We start from the raw sequence: 16,496 nt of genomic DNA, 5'->3' as shown, positions 1-16,496 counted from the left end.
TAATTTTACAAAATATCTCAAATCAAATCAAGAGCCTACCATATTTGGGAAAGGAAAAAATTTTTTTCTTATTGAAAATACTACATTTAGTTTCCAGTCATGTCCTCTAGCCCCAAAATGTGCTTTTTGCCATTCAACAGTTCTGTTCCTGCCTGTTCTGAAAGACACCAATTATCCCACCTAAAAGTAACAGTCGTGCCTATCAACTACTAAATAAATGCCCCTTTCTTTAAATCTACAGCAACTTCTATATTATAAAGCTTTTTTTGCACATTTAATCCATTTCCATGCTAACTAAATACAATCAACTCTGTTCAGCCAATCCAGAAATTGCTTTATTTTCTCTTCACAGAAAACATGAATTTTATATATGTTATCTCATCATTAGAACATGTGCATTTTTACTGCCATAGTGCCTTAATCACCCCAGAATATCTCCAGCTTTTCAGGTTCATTCAACTACTCAAATAGATTTAAAAAAAACCAACAAACCAGATTTCTTAAAACTTCCATGCTTGTTGTTTCTTTTAAAATAAATCTACTCACAGATTGCAAATCATGGTAAAACTAATATCTGAAATTATTTTAATGTGTTACATTAATCAATGGTGCTTCATTATCATAAGCCCTGATTAGGTCTCATCATGTAAGTACACTGAAGTGGCTTTTCAAAATTACAGAAAAGTGGAAAGGGAAAGGAGAAATTACCATTTAGGCCAAATCAAGCTTGAAACACGTAATTTTTATTGTGTTGCTTGTGCTGTGTATTTTCCTCCTCTCCAGAAATCAGTCCCAAATTTTTTATTCTGCATTAAAAGATACTTTTCAGTCCTAACACTAAAGTCAAATGCTGATATTTCTTTTATATTCCCCAAACTGAAGTACTTTCAACTATGTTACAAAGCTATAGGATGAGAATGGGAAGAATTACGATCAGTATAAATTCTTATTAATCTCCACAGACACCCAAGTTCAGGGAGTGGGGCTTTGTTTGGTTGTTTACTTCCTTTGAAAGTCTCTCTCTCACATGTGCAAAGTGTAATTTAAAGCACTCAGATCTACACAGTTATCTCAGCTCTTGCCCTGCTATCACTGCTCAGGCTTAGTTCACCCCAGTGTCTCAGCCAGAGCGAGCAGGAAGCTGGAGGCTCCCACTGTTCACCGACCTGAAGAGGAAGGAAACTGCAAAACCTCAGAGCCCAAAAGACAAACACATTACTACCTGAACAATCCAGTTCTTCCCCAATGGCAATTATTCTGTTTTCTATGTCAGTGAACTCCTGCACTGTAACAGAAATTCACCCAAAAGGGAATTCACCCTTCTAACTTCTAAACACACAAGGAGAAAAAGGTACTTATAGTGTTTACACAGGCAAAGGTAACCTCCAAAACTAAGGCATTTCTCCCAAAGCAAGATCAGGAGATCCTTAAAAATGCTTCTTAGATCTGGGCCAGAAAGCCCATATGATTATAGGCTTTTTATTTGGCCAACATGTAAACAGCTTCAAATGATTCATTTCCTGAATCTTATATGGGAATTCCAAGGACAGATACCAAAGAATCTCCCACGACTTCAAATAGGATTCTTCGTAGGTGATCTACCATTAAAAAAAAAAATCAGCCATGACTTGGAAGCAGAAGCATAAGAATTCTGCTCACCTCCAGACAACACAAAGAACTGCCAGAAGCGCTCCATGTGCACCTCTGAGGCAGCAGCTCAGGTCAGTCCACATGCACCATTTAAAGCAAAACCAAGTGTGAGGTGTCTTTACATCTAACATGAACTCAGAGCAACTCAATTACAACTGTCACCATAAGGTACCTTTCTAGTTTCCACCCCACACCAGAGCCATGTGCAATCCAGCAGAGGACAAACATATCCAGTGCCCAACCAATATCTACCAGGTCTTTATCAAACCTCTAATCTCATATTAACCCACACCTGCACTCCTTCTACCAACCAGAAATGGAAATTCAGCCAACACTTTTCAAACACCTAGGGGAAGCCAATCAGCACCTACCACTCCCCACAGTGCACAGCCTTCAACACTCCCACAGCAGCTGTAGTCTGTCGTTCAAAGCCTTGTCCTATGTGATCTGCATGGGCTCGTGTCCGGTCTTCAAAGAGCATTTCACGGGGTTCACTGGTTCGAGGTAGGTACTGCAAGTTTTTTATTTCATTGGTAGTTCTGCATAAGAAAAAAACAATAACAGTGATAGAGAAATTTCTCTGAATTATCTTATTTCCACCATAGCCAATAGGATTGGTTTTCTCCCTTCAGTGAGAACACAGGAGTTAAATGAGGAAAACAGTAAAAGTTATGACAAATTAAAAATGTAACAAGCTATGCAAAGAATCAGAACACCTGTTTCAATTAAAAATTAAAAAAAAAAAGGAATTACAAAAAACCCAACCAACACTAACAACAAAAAAGTGTCATGTCCCAAAGTGGATTAAAAGGCCCTAATGACCGAGCAGCCTCACTCACACTCCCCACACAAAGAGCTCTGTATAAGCTCAGACCTGGACCCTCAGTCCTGGTCTGTGCCACGCTGCAGGAGCACTGGTCTCCACCTCAGTCAGAGGTGTGCTGGGCCACAGACTTGCTTCTCAGCTTGTCCTCAGCACAGCTTTGTCATGATGCACCTACCTGGCAATCCCTGGAACTGATCCTCCCTGGCAGACTGGCTTGATCTCAGACCTGCCCCATCACCACACACTTGCCTGACACACTGGGGGGGTCTGGGCTGAATCTGTTACCCAAACCCCATGTCTGCCCTACCTGCTTTCCTCAGGCACTGTGAGGCCATGGTCAGCTCCTGTCAGGAAGCTGCCAGCCTGACTATTAGTTAGATTTCAATTGTCCCTGAGGTCTTTCCTTGATCATTCATGTTTCTACGAAACTGCTGGAAAATATGTGTGTGTTTAGTTCCATGTTGAAGAACTTAGAATGAGAAAGAGCAAAGGATTATTTCTTCAGGGTTTAACAGAAGTAAAGGAAACACTGTAGAGCATGAACAGAGGCACAAGTCCATCTTCGCCTCCTGGAGCCAACACGGTGTGACAAATTTTTTCCAAGAGCTGTTTACAATTGTAATGTAGCAAAGGTTGGAAGGGACATCTAGTCCAACTTCCCCCACTCAAAAGAGAAACTTGCTTGGCCCTGTCCAGTCAAGTTTTGAGCAAGATCAAGATTCCACAAGCTCTCCAGGCAACCTGCTCTACTGTTCAACTATTCATACAGTAAACTTTTCTTCTGTTATTTTAAATGGATTTTCTTGTAATTCAGTTTGTGTTCATTATCTCTGGTCATGTCCTGCGAACTACTGGATCATGTCCTTCTTACAATCTCTCATGAAATGCTTATACACATTGATATGACTCCACTGAGCACTCTTTTCTCAAGAGCAAATCCCAATTCTGCCAGGTCAGCAGCTATGCTCCAGTATGGCCATATCTGTCTAGGCCTGGGCACAATACTCCAGACGTGTCTCACCAGTGGTGAGCAGAGAGGCAGAACCCTCTCCCTCAACTCTGGCAGTGCTTTTCCTAATCCTGTCCAGGAGGCTGCTGCTCAGCTTTGTTACAAAAGCACACTGATGGCTTATGATCAACCTGTCCCCCACCAGCCCCACAGGTCCTGCTCTGTTGGGCTGCCGTCCCGCAGCTGGTCCCAGCCTGTGCTGATCATGGGGTTATTCCTCTCAGGTGCAGGACTTTGCCCATCCCTCTTAACTTCATCAGTCCCCTGAGTCTGCCCATTTCTACACCCTCTCAAGGTCCTCGGCATATCAACTCCTCTTTCCAGTTTTGTATCACCTGCAACTTGCTGAGGGTGTGCTCTGTCCCACGATGCCATTAATGAAGATGCTGAATAGTACTGTCACAAGGTATCAAGGTTTTAATTACTCCAGGAGCAAATGCTTTTCAGTTGGACTTTGTGCTGCTGCTCACAACCCTTTCAGCAGAGTAGTTAAGCCAGTTCTTGGCTCACTTCACTTACCTATCAGTCTAGTTTGTCCTTTGTTAACCTATTAGGATGTTATGGGAGACACGTGGCCTCTGTGGAAAGCCTTGATAAATTTGAGACAAACAACACTCCTGGCACTCATCTTGTGAGCCAATCATTTTGTTGTAGATCAGGTAGATAAGGCATAATTTCCCCTTTGTTAATCAATACCAACTATTCCCAACTATCGTCTTGTACCTCATGCTTGAAATGGTATCTTTCTCAGGATGAAGGTGAGACTGACTGGCCTTGCAACTCCTCAAGTTCTGCTTATTAACCTTCTAAGTGACTGGAGTGACATTTGCTTTCCTTCAGTCCTCAGGAACCTTTGCCAATTGCCATGACCTTTCAAAGACAGAGTGGCCTTGCAATGACACTGGCCAGCTCCCACAGCACTTGTGGGTACATCCCAGCAGATCCCATGGACTTATGTCTGCCTAATCTCCATGTCTAACACATTCCTTAACCTGATTTTCCTGCACTGAAGGCAAGTAGTCCTTGCTCCAGACATGACTACTGTCTCCCAGGACCTGGCATTCCTGAAAGTAAATATCCCCAGGAAAGACAGAGACAAAGAAAGACTTGAGTATCTTAGCCTTTTCTGTGTCCTTTGTATCCAGGCCCTTTACCCTGTTCAGCAAACACCTTACATTTTCCTAGTCTTTCTTCTACTGTCCATGTGCCTGTACAAGTCCTTTCTGCCCTTCATATCCCTTGCCAAATTCAACTCCAGATGGTCTCTAGCTTTAACTGCATCCCCTTCATGGTTGGACAGTGTTTCTATACTCCTTCTGAGGCACCTGACCCTGCTTCCACTTCTTGTAGCTCTCTTGTTGTGTTTGAATTTCAAACAGGAGAACTCCCATGACAGTTCCTCACGACACACAATATCCAAGTTCTGCAGAGGTTGTCCCTACTCTTCAACTGTACCTACACTCAATACCACAGCAAAGCTTAAAGATCATAAAACACCCACTCACATTTAACAACAGGGGTATCAATTCCAGTCTCATGGCATACATCAGTAATTGTATGGTTGTTTACATTTCCCTGAAGTTTTCAGCTTAAAATTCTACTAAAGCTCCAAAAAGGACCAGCACCTTCCTTGGCCAGACAGTAAAAATAAAAAAAAAAAAAATCCAGATCCTTACATAACCAAACAACTTAAAAGTATATTTGGAGATGAAGATTTACAGAGATTTATATTAACATTCAGTATGAACCAGTAAAAGGTTTGGGATAAAATGAATTTGTACAAAAAGAATACTAACCAGATATTTATCAAGTAAGATAATTCAACTTACCTCTTCCTTTTGAAAGGTGACTTTGGCATGTCAGCCACAGGGATCATCTGTTCTCCTGGACGTACCCACATGATGGGACCATCATCACTGTCTTTACGACTCTCTAATTTTAAACTAGAAAGTGTTCCCCATGGCAGTGTACACTAATGGGAAATACAAGCCACAGTTTTGAAGTGAGTTACTTTAAACACTTTTTAAAAGCAGCCTTTATCTGTCACGATGAAAACATTTATGAGAACACTCAGTTATCTAAACAAGTATTCCATACTCTCACTTTTATAACAGCACTAGACAGGATATTGCCCCCCTTCTCCCAACCCATTCCCTTCTGTCCTTACTTTTAAGAAGGGTGATTCTTCCAACATATCAAGGAATTCAGGGAAGTAATCCCCCACTTCCTCATCAACTGCTCCAACCAGGCTGATCTGTCTCATTGGGCCAGCTCTATACGTACCATGAGAGTATGTTCTTTTTACCTACAAGTAGAATATGACAACAGAAGTTATACTGAGTCCACTACTGCGCAATACCTACATTCAATAAACACCTTCAATCCCTATGCTTATGTTTGTTTTCTACTGACATCACTTTTCAGTATCCTTAAGATTATGAAGTCAATTACTGTGAACTCAAAGACAGAAGTTCTCCTTAAACATCTATGACAACTTCATTTTAAAACCTGAAGATAAACCAAACTGCTTATTGCCTTTCAAGAAAATAACACTCCAAAGCAGTAACTATGAAAAGCTGTCAATGTATGTTCTGCTCAGTAACTAGTACATAAGGATTCTTACCTGGATTCTAGCTGAATTTTTACCTTTTTGCTGTAACAGGTAAAACTCTGAGTTACAACTAATTTAACTCTAAACATTTCCTCTGCTAATCATCCTCTCCAGTGTGGCCTCTGTGTGAGCACATTAACTGGAGCTCATTGTCACAATAAAGACAAGGCTCACAAAGAGCTCGTATGGGAAGAGACACAATGAGGGTCATTTCCTCATTTTTGCTGTGCTAACACATCTTGTGCTCCCTTCAAACTTTAAGGGCTGTAACATCCATCTCTCGTGAGAAATCTTCTACTCTGAATTTGAACACAGACAGATACTGTGAATTTTTTTTCAACGATCTGATCTGTTGTGTTAGATCACCAAAATACTGAGACATGAGATTGATGAGGATCATGTCCCCCTAAGCTTCTGATCTCCTGTTTAACAGGCTGAAAGACACAGTGGTGTTATGAGATGAAACATGATGAGATCAGAACAGAGGGAAGAGCAGATGGATTCCTGCATACACCAAGTAAGGGTCCTGTACTGCACCTCTAGACAGTACATTCTGCATCCAAAGCAAGAAAAGAAAAAAAAGTGCACGGAAAACAGCTAATGAAATGGTCCTAGCTATGGTCCTTACCCAGACAGACCATTAAAATTCCTAGTAGTTACAGCAGTATAGAGGAGAACTAGCAGCAGTTCCTGAAAATAAGATCAAATCATGGAACATGGAACAACACTGTGCCCTCCTGAGAAGCTCAACTGATGTAAGCAGATGCATCCCAGAAATGCAGAACCAAATACTTTTCAGATCATCTCAGTCACGTCACACACCCAGGAAATGGAGGAGTACTAAAAGTAGGATTTTACAAAATGTCTGAGCTAATGTTCACCACAGACATCACAAGCCATCACAGACACACAGAAAAAAGCAGTCCTGCTAGACATCAGTATTCCTGTATTCCCCAAATCCTTAGTCATACATTCCTGCAGCTTTTTTTGCACAGACAGATGGTGATTTTGCAATAAAGCATCAGAAAACATTCATTTCTGCCGAATCTTCATCAGCTCAGTCCTCAGCTGTATCTGCACTGTCACAAAGCATTAGGAGCTCACACAACTCAAAGCACTGGGCAAAGGAAGGGACACTCACTTATCATTACTGGCTTACAGAACAGACCATTCCAAAGAACCCTAAAACCACCTTCTGAAGCTACAGATAGTCAAAGATCTGTGACATTTTATTTAAAAAAACTTAAAAGCGAAAGGATGTTTCTTCCATTGGCATAAGTAGCTTAATATTCCACCATTCCAGGCCAGGACATTAAGCTGCTGTTTTCATCTACATCCCTGATTAATGAGAACCATTTTTCTGCCTTTTTCCATGCTTCCTTGTGCTAACACTACCATTCTCCCAAGTAACAAGTGATCAGATGAGAGGAAACGGCCTCAAGTCATGCCAGGGTGGGTTAGATTGGATATTAGGAAAAATCTCTTCACCAAAAGAGCTCCCAAGCACTGGAACAGGCTGCCCAGGGAAACGGTTGAGTCACCATCCCTAGAGACAGTTAAAAGACGAGCAGATGTGGCATTTAAGTACACGGTTTAGTGGTAGATTTGGCAGTGCTGGGTTAACAGTTGGACTCTTAGAAAGGTCCTAAAGGTCTTTTCCAACCTAAACAATTGCATGATTCATGTAACATATGATAAATTAGTTGCGAAACTACTCCAATTGAAAACTCTAAAACATCTCCTAAAAATACTAACTTAAGTGAAGTTTGGAAAAGCCGTGAAACTTCCAGCTATCAACTCACCCATCTGGTTTAGGTACCACTAGGTGTTGGCAATGAAGCACAAAGTCAGCAAAGTATTTAAACCCAGCATAATGCTTGCTTAAGGTGGATCAATTAAGAAAGTTCTTACATATTCCCCCAAAAAAACCATGCCACTGAAAGTTAGAATTGAAATGTCTGAGTGCTTGAGAATGCTGTGGTGACTTAACCTCAGGCAGCACATCCTGATCTGACAGCCCCCTGCTCACACGCTGCCCACAAGGGTGAGACGTGGGAGAGAGCAGAAAGAGCAAGGAAATGCTGGGTCCAGATAAACACAGTTTACAAAGGGAAGAAAAGAGGAAAGCAAAGAGGAAAAAAACACCCAGTGGTGTTTCCCACCACTCACTCTCACAAGCAGACTGATGCTCAGCAGTCCCTGGGCAACAGGTACCTTCCAGGCAATATTCCCCCCTCAGTTTTCTATTGCTGAGAATGATGTTAGATTGCATGGCTATCCCTGCAGTCAATCTGCACCAGCTGTCCCAGCCATGCCCCCTCTCAGCTTCTTGCCCACCCCAGCCTACAACCAGGGGGTCCTGACAGCCTTAACACTGTGCAAATGATGCTCAGCAACAGCCAAAACACCAGGGTGTTATCAAACTTTAGTCACAAACCCAAAACACAGCCCCATGATAGGCTGCTACAAACTCTACCACCCAGACCCAGTATAAACAGGAAATAAATCCATGCTGGTGATCAAATGGGGAGATTTGCTCTATTTTCTTTCCTGCTAGTATTAGGCCTTCTGAAGACAGACAAAGAGCAAGCTTAGAGGAGTGATCTGAATTTAATCCAGGAATTACCCAAAGAATTTATTTTAGAAAATCATAAAAAGTATAAATATTATAAATACTAATGCCTGGCTAGAAAGAACAAGAGGAATCTGAAAGAGGAGACAGCTGTAGGCAGTAAAAAGCAAGTCCCATCTCATCTCCTCCATGGACTGGGTTGAAGCATCCTAAACTCTAGTCTCAGGTCAGACTATTTTAGATTAGGTTAATGAATTAGATAACCATATATAAAAAGGTGAGGTCATTCATAGAGGGGAGAACTAGCTAATTTTCACTGAATCCCAAGTTAGCTGCTTCCAAATAATAGTGTGAAAACACCAAAAACCTCCCATTGATGTTTGGCCAACAAAAAAATGTAAAATTAATCCCCATAAAGACAACCACCAAATAAATACAATCTATGGTATATCAGATAACAGCAATGTTTCCTTTTCCTTTTACTGTCAGTGTCCTTTGGTTGGTTTGTTCACAGGAAGAGAAACACATTCCTGTATGCATTTCTAAACCCACAAAAACAATACTGATGTACTAAAACTAGTACTTACTCATGGAATTCTACACATTAAACTATGCATTGACCACAAAAGAAGTATTATACACTTTTTATAAGGTAACCTTCCTGGATGTAATTTCACAGGCTACAGTGTGACTATGTTAGAATGTTACAAATTTGCTCAAATAAATAGCTGAAACGATTTAAATCCAGAATAAAAGAAGGAATCCAGGACACACTGCTCTTCTAGCATGTGGTCACAAATGAATAAACACAAAAATCCCCACATAATGCAGTAAAATACCATGGACAGGTAAAAGAGACAGAAATATACCAAATAATAAACATGACATCCTAACTTCTTCTCATATAGCTTAAATTTGAGGTATGTCACCTAAAAAAAGGAGACTGTGTCCTTCTCTTTCATCACAGTAATGGACTAGTAGGGCCTCAACTGATTTTCTAACGTAATAGCAAATATTTTGACAGAAATGTCTTGGTGTCTAACAAGAATCTGAAAACTAAATGTGAATCTACAGATATATAATACTGAAAAGAAGACTTTTGGGCATTACAAATAAGAAACATTTTAGACATTATATGTTAAAGATGCTTCCATTTTCTGTTTGAAGAAGTCACAAAGTGGAAGGAACAATGCAGAGAAACCAAGCATTTTGAGAGATGAATTTAAAAAACAAACTGGAGCAAGTCACAACTGAATTCCTATTTTTAATATAGTAGGGTTTGGGGTTGTTCTGGTTTGGTTTTTATTTGAGGGTTTTTTCTGTTGAAATTTTATCATTTTCCTGCTAGAATTCTAAAGGTTTAAATTTATTTCAACTTTTCATCTTTAAAACTGGGTTTGGAAAAACAGTCCTCAGATTAAAAAAAAAAAAAAAAAACAAACAAAACACCACCACAAAAAACCAGAACTAACTCCCAACTGAACACAGAGAAACCCACAAAGAAAGTTCCACCAAAGATCATCAAAACCCCCAAAAACCATTAAATCACCATGACAATATGCAAGGACATTGAAGGAATAGAGGGCTTCCATTTCACTACACAAGTGCACAGCAATGCACTTACAAATGTGTATCTCAGAATAAAAAACATCCAATTTCACATTCAACATAATCTCAAATGCTATGGCCATGCAGCATTCTTGTTTATTAGATACATTTCGATCAAGTGCCCAAAAGGCTTCCTTTCTTTTCAAATCCTTAAAAGATAACATATATTTTTAATTCCAAATGGGAACCAATATTCCAAATGATGAACTAATATTCATCAAAATTGTTCTGATTTTAAAAATACTTGTTAATCTGCTTGGCTGCTTTTTACTATTAAACCACATATACTTCATGCTATTTCCTTTACCTTTCTTTTTTTTAGGTCAGAGTTTTGCTATCAGGATGGGATGCCTTGACAGAGCTGGCATTGCCCAAAGGTGATCCACTGTCATTGTCCCTTTTACCACTGTAGCTCATTTGTCACCTGACATGCTTTATCTTGCAGCTGAAATACTCAAATAATGCCGTGGATGGACAGCAGTTTTTAAAAGCAAAATAACCTTGCTCATATTCTGAATTCCAGTCACAAAAACAAACAAACAAAAACAAACAAACAAAAACCCAGTGAAGCAGTCAACAAAACTTTAAAAAATTAAAAATTAAGGATAGCATCAATTGAGTACTTTCATGGAAAACGACCTTGTGAAAGTGAAGTAACTGTTACTGCCCTTGTAGCTCAGGAAGATCCACGACAAAGGTCAGTCTCACATCCTGTCCAAGCTGCCAGTACAAACCTCTAGGGCTTTATTTAGGTTTGAGGTTTGTTAATACAGAGTAGGTGACTAAAAAGAGCAACACACAACTGTCATCTGGTATTGACTGGTTGAAACTGTCAAGAAGCAATCTAAAAGATGGCTGTTTTCTAAGTGGAAAAAAAATGACCATATGTTGCACATTTCTAATGTCATTCCCCGTGAACTGATTCTTTGTTCCATGGAATTCAATAAGTGAAAACTTTTTCTTTTGCTTGAAGACAATAGGTTGCCATCATCATCTTCTATCAAAAAAGTCTCTTACACATAGTCTTACAGACTAGTTTTTAAAAAAAGATTTTTTTTTAGATTTTTTTACATATAGAATCTTTAAAGACTTTAAGGAAGAGTTTTTTAAAGACTTAAATAAAAAAGAGAATACAATATGTATGCTTTAACAGAGCTAAAATTCAATTTGTCATCATCTAAAAGGAATTTAAAAAAATGAAAGGAGGCTGTATTTGTGAGGACTTGCATAACAGCAAGCAGTTGCTAAAAATGTTACAACTTTTTAACAAATAAACATTTGAACAGCTTAAGAGCAAGCGCTAAATTCTGCTGAAAACAAAATTCTACTGAAAACTGAGGTACAGCTCAAAAGACACCTAGTTTCAATATAAAAGAATTCTTTCCAGAACACAGGAACATAGGGGGAAAGATATTGTACAAATCTTTAATGATAAGGACATGAAACACTAACCAATTAGTTGAGATTTTCTTTAAAGAAAAATATTTTCAGCAATTCCCCTCAAATACTAAAGGAACTAATATTCTCAAGCAGCATTTTACAAATTAGAAGAGGACTAAATAGCAAAAACCTCTCTGCAAAAGAAACATTTAAGAGCTAAACAAGGAGGACAGCAAAGACAAGACAATATTAAAATAGGCTAAAAAAAGAATTGGAATGGCAAGGTCTGTGTGTGAGGACAACCCCTCATGTGAAAAGTCACACCACAAACACAAACTATCATTACTATTGCAGTTCTTCCTCTAAAACACTTATTCATTATTTGTATATTCAGTGTCCATCACAATTAACATGGCAACATGAAGTTATTTCAGACTGGGAACAAAACCAAAAAAAAAAATATTTCTCTGAAGATGCAAACTGCCTGTTGTTATGGAATGGGCCTAATTGAGTAGTCCCACACTCATCCTTGAGGTACCTCTGCCATAATAAAACAGTATAATTTGCTAACTCAGTAATAAAACCAGTCCCTCAACCCCTCAAGAGTAGTTAAGTTTTCTGCTGGGTTAATGAACCAAACTGGCTCACCAGTTGGAGAAGCAGCCCAGCTTGGCACAAGAACATGCAACTGGGAGGGAGGAAGGAATGAGGACACACTGCAGCAGCAGGTGCCAGATTGGCTCTGACCACTTGACCAACACCGAGCAGTTAAGAGTGACTTTTCCTAAGCTGAACAGTCTTAATGATGTGCATCCTCACATACCTACAGCATAAAGGCAGTAAGGTTAAAAAGAAACAAAGTTTTAATAAATCAGTGAGAACTCCAAGCTGTGTGGTGCAGTTAACACAGTGGAAGGAAGGGATGCTGTCCAGAGGCTTGAAAGGTGAACGTCACGAAGTTCAACACGGCCAAATGCAAGGCCCTGCATGTGGGTTGGGGCAATTCCAAGCACAAACACAGGGCAGAGAATTGATTGAGAGCAGCCCTGGGGAGGTGCTGGTGGATGAGAGGCTGGGCATGACCTGGCAATGTCCACTTGCAGCCCAAAAAGCTCAACGTGTCCTGGGCTGCATTCCCAGCAGCGTGGGCAGCAGATCCAGGAAGGGGATTCTGCCTCTCTGCTCTGCACTGGTGAGACCCCACCTGGAGTGCCTCATCCAGCCCTGTGGTGGAAGGGCAGGAGCTGCTGGAGCAAGTCCAGAGGAGAGCCACAAAGATGATCAGAGCACTGAACTATCTCTCCTATGAAAACAGACCCTTCACAGACAGACTGGGATTGTTCAGCCTGGAGAAGGGGCTGCAGGGAGACCTTACAGGATCTTTCAAGTACCTAAAGGAGGCTACAAGAGAGCTGGAGAGGGACAAATCACAGGGCAGGACAAGAGGGAAGGGCTTCAAACTGAATGAGGACAGGTTTAGATATTACAAAGAAATTTCTACTGTGAGGGTGGTGAGGCACTGAAAAACATTGCCCAGAAAAGCTGTGGATGCCCCATTCATGGAAGTGTTCAAGGCCAGGTTGGGGGGGGCTCTGAGCAACCTCGTCTAGTGAAAGTGTCCCTGCCCATGGCAGGAGGATTGGAACCAGCTAACGTTTAAAAGGTCCCTTCCAACTCAGGCCATTCTATGATTTTAACTGAAAACCACAAAATCTGTCCTTCAAGGCTGGAAGACAGTAACACACCATCTTAAAGAAATAGGTGTCAAGAGAAGACAGAGGAGTTATGAGACCATTTAGCCTAATTCCTACAAACAACCATCAACCACCCAGAAAAGAAGATAATTAAAGCTAATAAACATGGACGTGAAGAAAACCAGTCAAGTCAAACTAACCTTTCTATGACTGGATAGGTTTTTTCAGAGGATCAGTACAATCTCCACGTTTGACATCTGCATTATGTTCTCAAAACTGCTAAAGAAAACATGGCCCAGTAAGAGCAAAGAGGGGGCAGTCTTGTCTGTGCTCATATAACTATCAGTATGAAAGGACCAATTTTGAGGCAGGCAGCAAGGATCTTTCCTTTGAACACAGCGTGTCCTCATGAAACCTGCAGGTACCACAAAGCTGCAAGTCTACTGTAGGAGAGGATCAAAACTAACGAGATCTTGAAACTGGAGAAAGGGTCAGAATGCAGAGGATGTAATTCAATTTGAACAAAAGTGAAAATTACACTCACACGTATATAATGAACCGCATAAACATGGAAAGGGGAGTGACTCAATTATAGGAGCTGCTGCTACAGCAGATCACAAACTGCTCTGAAAGAAGAGAAGGAATAGATAACTAAGAGCAATAATTTGCAAGATACAGCCATCTTCTCACGGTCCTTGACATCAATACACCAGGCAAACACTGCCCAGGACACAAAAAGGATGACTGAAGACAGCGTAAGGGGAGAGCAGTAAGACCAGTAAGGGTGCAACATGTAATGGTAGACTGATATAATTCAAATTTCTTAAGCTGGGGGCAGGGAGGGAAGGAATATAGGGAAAACGGAAAGAAAAGGATAAATTGTTTGCCTTGTCCAATAAGATCAGAATAAAAGGTTAAGAGGACAAATACAAAAAAAATTGTTTTACAGCAGATTCCTTTGGAAAGTGTCGAATCACCTAAAGATCTCCAGCAAAGACATCGGACAAGGATTTATCATATCTGGCTTTAAAGTTAATCTTTTCTCGAAACACAGGAATTATTGGGTATTGCTCAGCATTTTATTTTATCTGTACTAAGACATTGCCTCTGGGACAAGACAGTAAAATCAATGCACTAAGCATTGTTCCAGTTAAACATCAAGTTTGTGCTTTGGGGTTTCAGCAAGGCAATAAAAGTTTACATTTGCACAGCATGAGGACACAGTAATGTGTTCAAAATATTAGTGGCATTTGTTCTCAACAAAGGTAAACAGCTTAACTGAAATGATGTAAGCTGCAAGTAGGTGGCAAAAGCTGATTATTTACATTCTTTAAAATCCTCCTAAGAGCCTGGCAAGATCCACAGCTATCAGGTAACTGATGCAGCTGTTGCCATCTACACAAACGGTGGAGCCCAGGGATGATGGAGCTACAGAGAACATTTTTCCACCACCTGAAGGACTGACTTACTGGCTATAAAGGTTATCCAGACTAATTCCACTTTACCCAATTAGAGAAACAGTCTGACTAAGCCTTTCAGTCAGTTCACAAACAGCTATTCTAGTAACTCAAAAATACTTTAAGGAGTACTTAAGCACCAAGCTAGGTGAGGAAAAACTCCCCAATTCCTCTCCCTCCAAAATTTAAAAGCCAATTCTGATCAGACAGAACCAGTTCCAACACAACTTCCTTTCTCGACTGTGGCTGCTGTTAACTACTCTCACAAGTTTCTGTCCACTTCTAATCTAACATGTAAAACTATATTATTTCTGGCACAGGTGTATTGGGAAGGATGGCGGAGGGGTTCAATTTCAACTCTACAATTGTGAAAACTAAGTAAATTACTAGAGATGCAGACTTTCCAGGTAAACCTAGGAGAACTCCAACAATTTTGACCTCAGCAACAGAACTTACTGTGAAATCTGCCTCTTGCCACAGAACCTGAGGACTTCAAAATAAGCATTACTTAAAATGAGAAAACCTCACCTGTCACAAAACAGGAGGTGGAAGATTATCAAGTAGTACAGAAAAAGATGAACATCAGAAATAAAAACTGATAAAAACACTACAATACTTTCCATTTCAGGCTTAGCTCACCCTTCTCTTTTTTTTTAATACTTGTTTTATATATTTTTAAATATTTAGGTTTGTTAGGCTGATTACATGTGCTACAGCGAGTTCTCAAAAACCAAAGAACCTCATTTAGCCTCATTTCAGTGTTTTGGTTAAAATTAGCAAAGCAATACTCAAGTTTCTTAAGACTAAGAAAGTCAAAGATACATACTCAAAGCAGACTTGATAAAACCAACTTCCTATTTAAACCTCAGAAAACAACTCCCTCTATACAACAACTGGCTCAGGACCACTTGGGCAATGTAGGAACAGAAAACTACATTTTAAGTTTCATAAAAATATACTGCAACAGCATATTAGAATTCCTTTGAAAGATTCATGAAGAACTCAACGAGACAGGAGAACGTTCTCAATCTCCACAAATATAGCAAGTCAGAACAGAGAATACTAAGCTAACAAAACATTTCAACCGTAGCAGATCACCTGAGTAGGATAAAATAAGCAACCAAAGTAGGACAAGAATAAGGAAATTATAAGGAAAAATAGAATCAATAGCTAGGTAACCAAGACACTAACTTAAATATTCCAGCAAACAGGGATGCTGCACAGAAGACACTAAGTTCTGATGTATGTCTGTACACATTATTTATACTCCATAAACCCCTTACTTAGCAAAAATACAAGAAGCCAAGTGTTCTCTGTCAAGCAACCAAACTCAGAAGTGATAAAATGCCATGAAAACTAAGGAAAAAAACTGAGAGAACACAAAGTAGAAGATACCAGAACTAAACCTCCAGCCAAGTAAAACACAGCTTAGAAGACAGACCATGGAGCATGACCAGTTGAATGCTACAACAATACAGTTTGGCTTCTTTCACCCACCAGTCTCTCTCTGCTCCTCCTTCACCTACACCAAAATGGGAATTATGATTGCAACCCCAGTGAACACAGGACTGATTCAAGTATAGATCTTGATGTTACTATTGTAATACTGATTTAATCTATCCATTCAGTAAAATATTTCTATTATAATTCACAACAATAAAATTTTCTTAACCATGTCTTTAAGGCAGA

General features: G+C 39.9%; 1 protein-coding gene across 2 annotated transcripts in view; it reads right to left on the bottom strand.

Annotated features, from left to right (window-relative positions):
* The window catches only part of RSBN1L (round spermatid basic protein 1 like), a 48,778-nt gene that overhangs the window by 6,184 nt on the left and 26,098 nt on the right, over positions 1-16,496 (bottom strand). For both annotated transcript variants that reach the window (XM_027896500.1, XM_027896501.1), the window contains 3 exons: positions 5,653-5,790; positions 5,315-5,457; positions 2,022-2,189 (listed from right to left, as the gene is read on the bottom strand). In XM_027896500.1, the coding sequence (XP_027752301.1) occupies positions 2,022-2,189; positions 5,315-5,457; positions 5,653-5,790 (449 nt within the window). The remainder of the gene's footprint in view (positions 1-2,021; positions 2,190-5,314; positions 5,458-5,652; positions 5,791-16,496) is intronic.

This window comes from Empidonax traillii, unplaced genomic scaffold (assembly GCF_003031625.1).
Source record: "Empidonax traillii isolate 1590-97213 ecotype Southwest subspecies unplaced genomic scaffold, ASM303162v1 scaffold501:size454599, whole genome shotgun sequence".
Taxonomy (NCBI): Eukaryota; Metazoa; Chordata; class Aves; order Passeriformes; family Tyrannidae; genus Empidonax; species Empidonax traillii.
The sequence above is the reverse complement of the archived record's forward strand: the minus strand, read 5'-3'. Positions and strand labels throughout refer to the sequence as shown.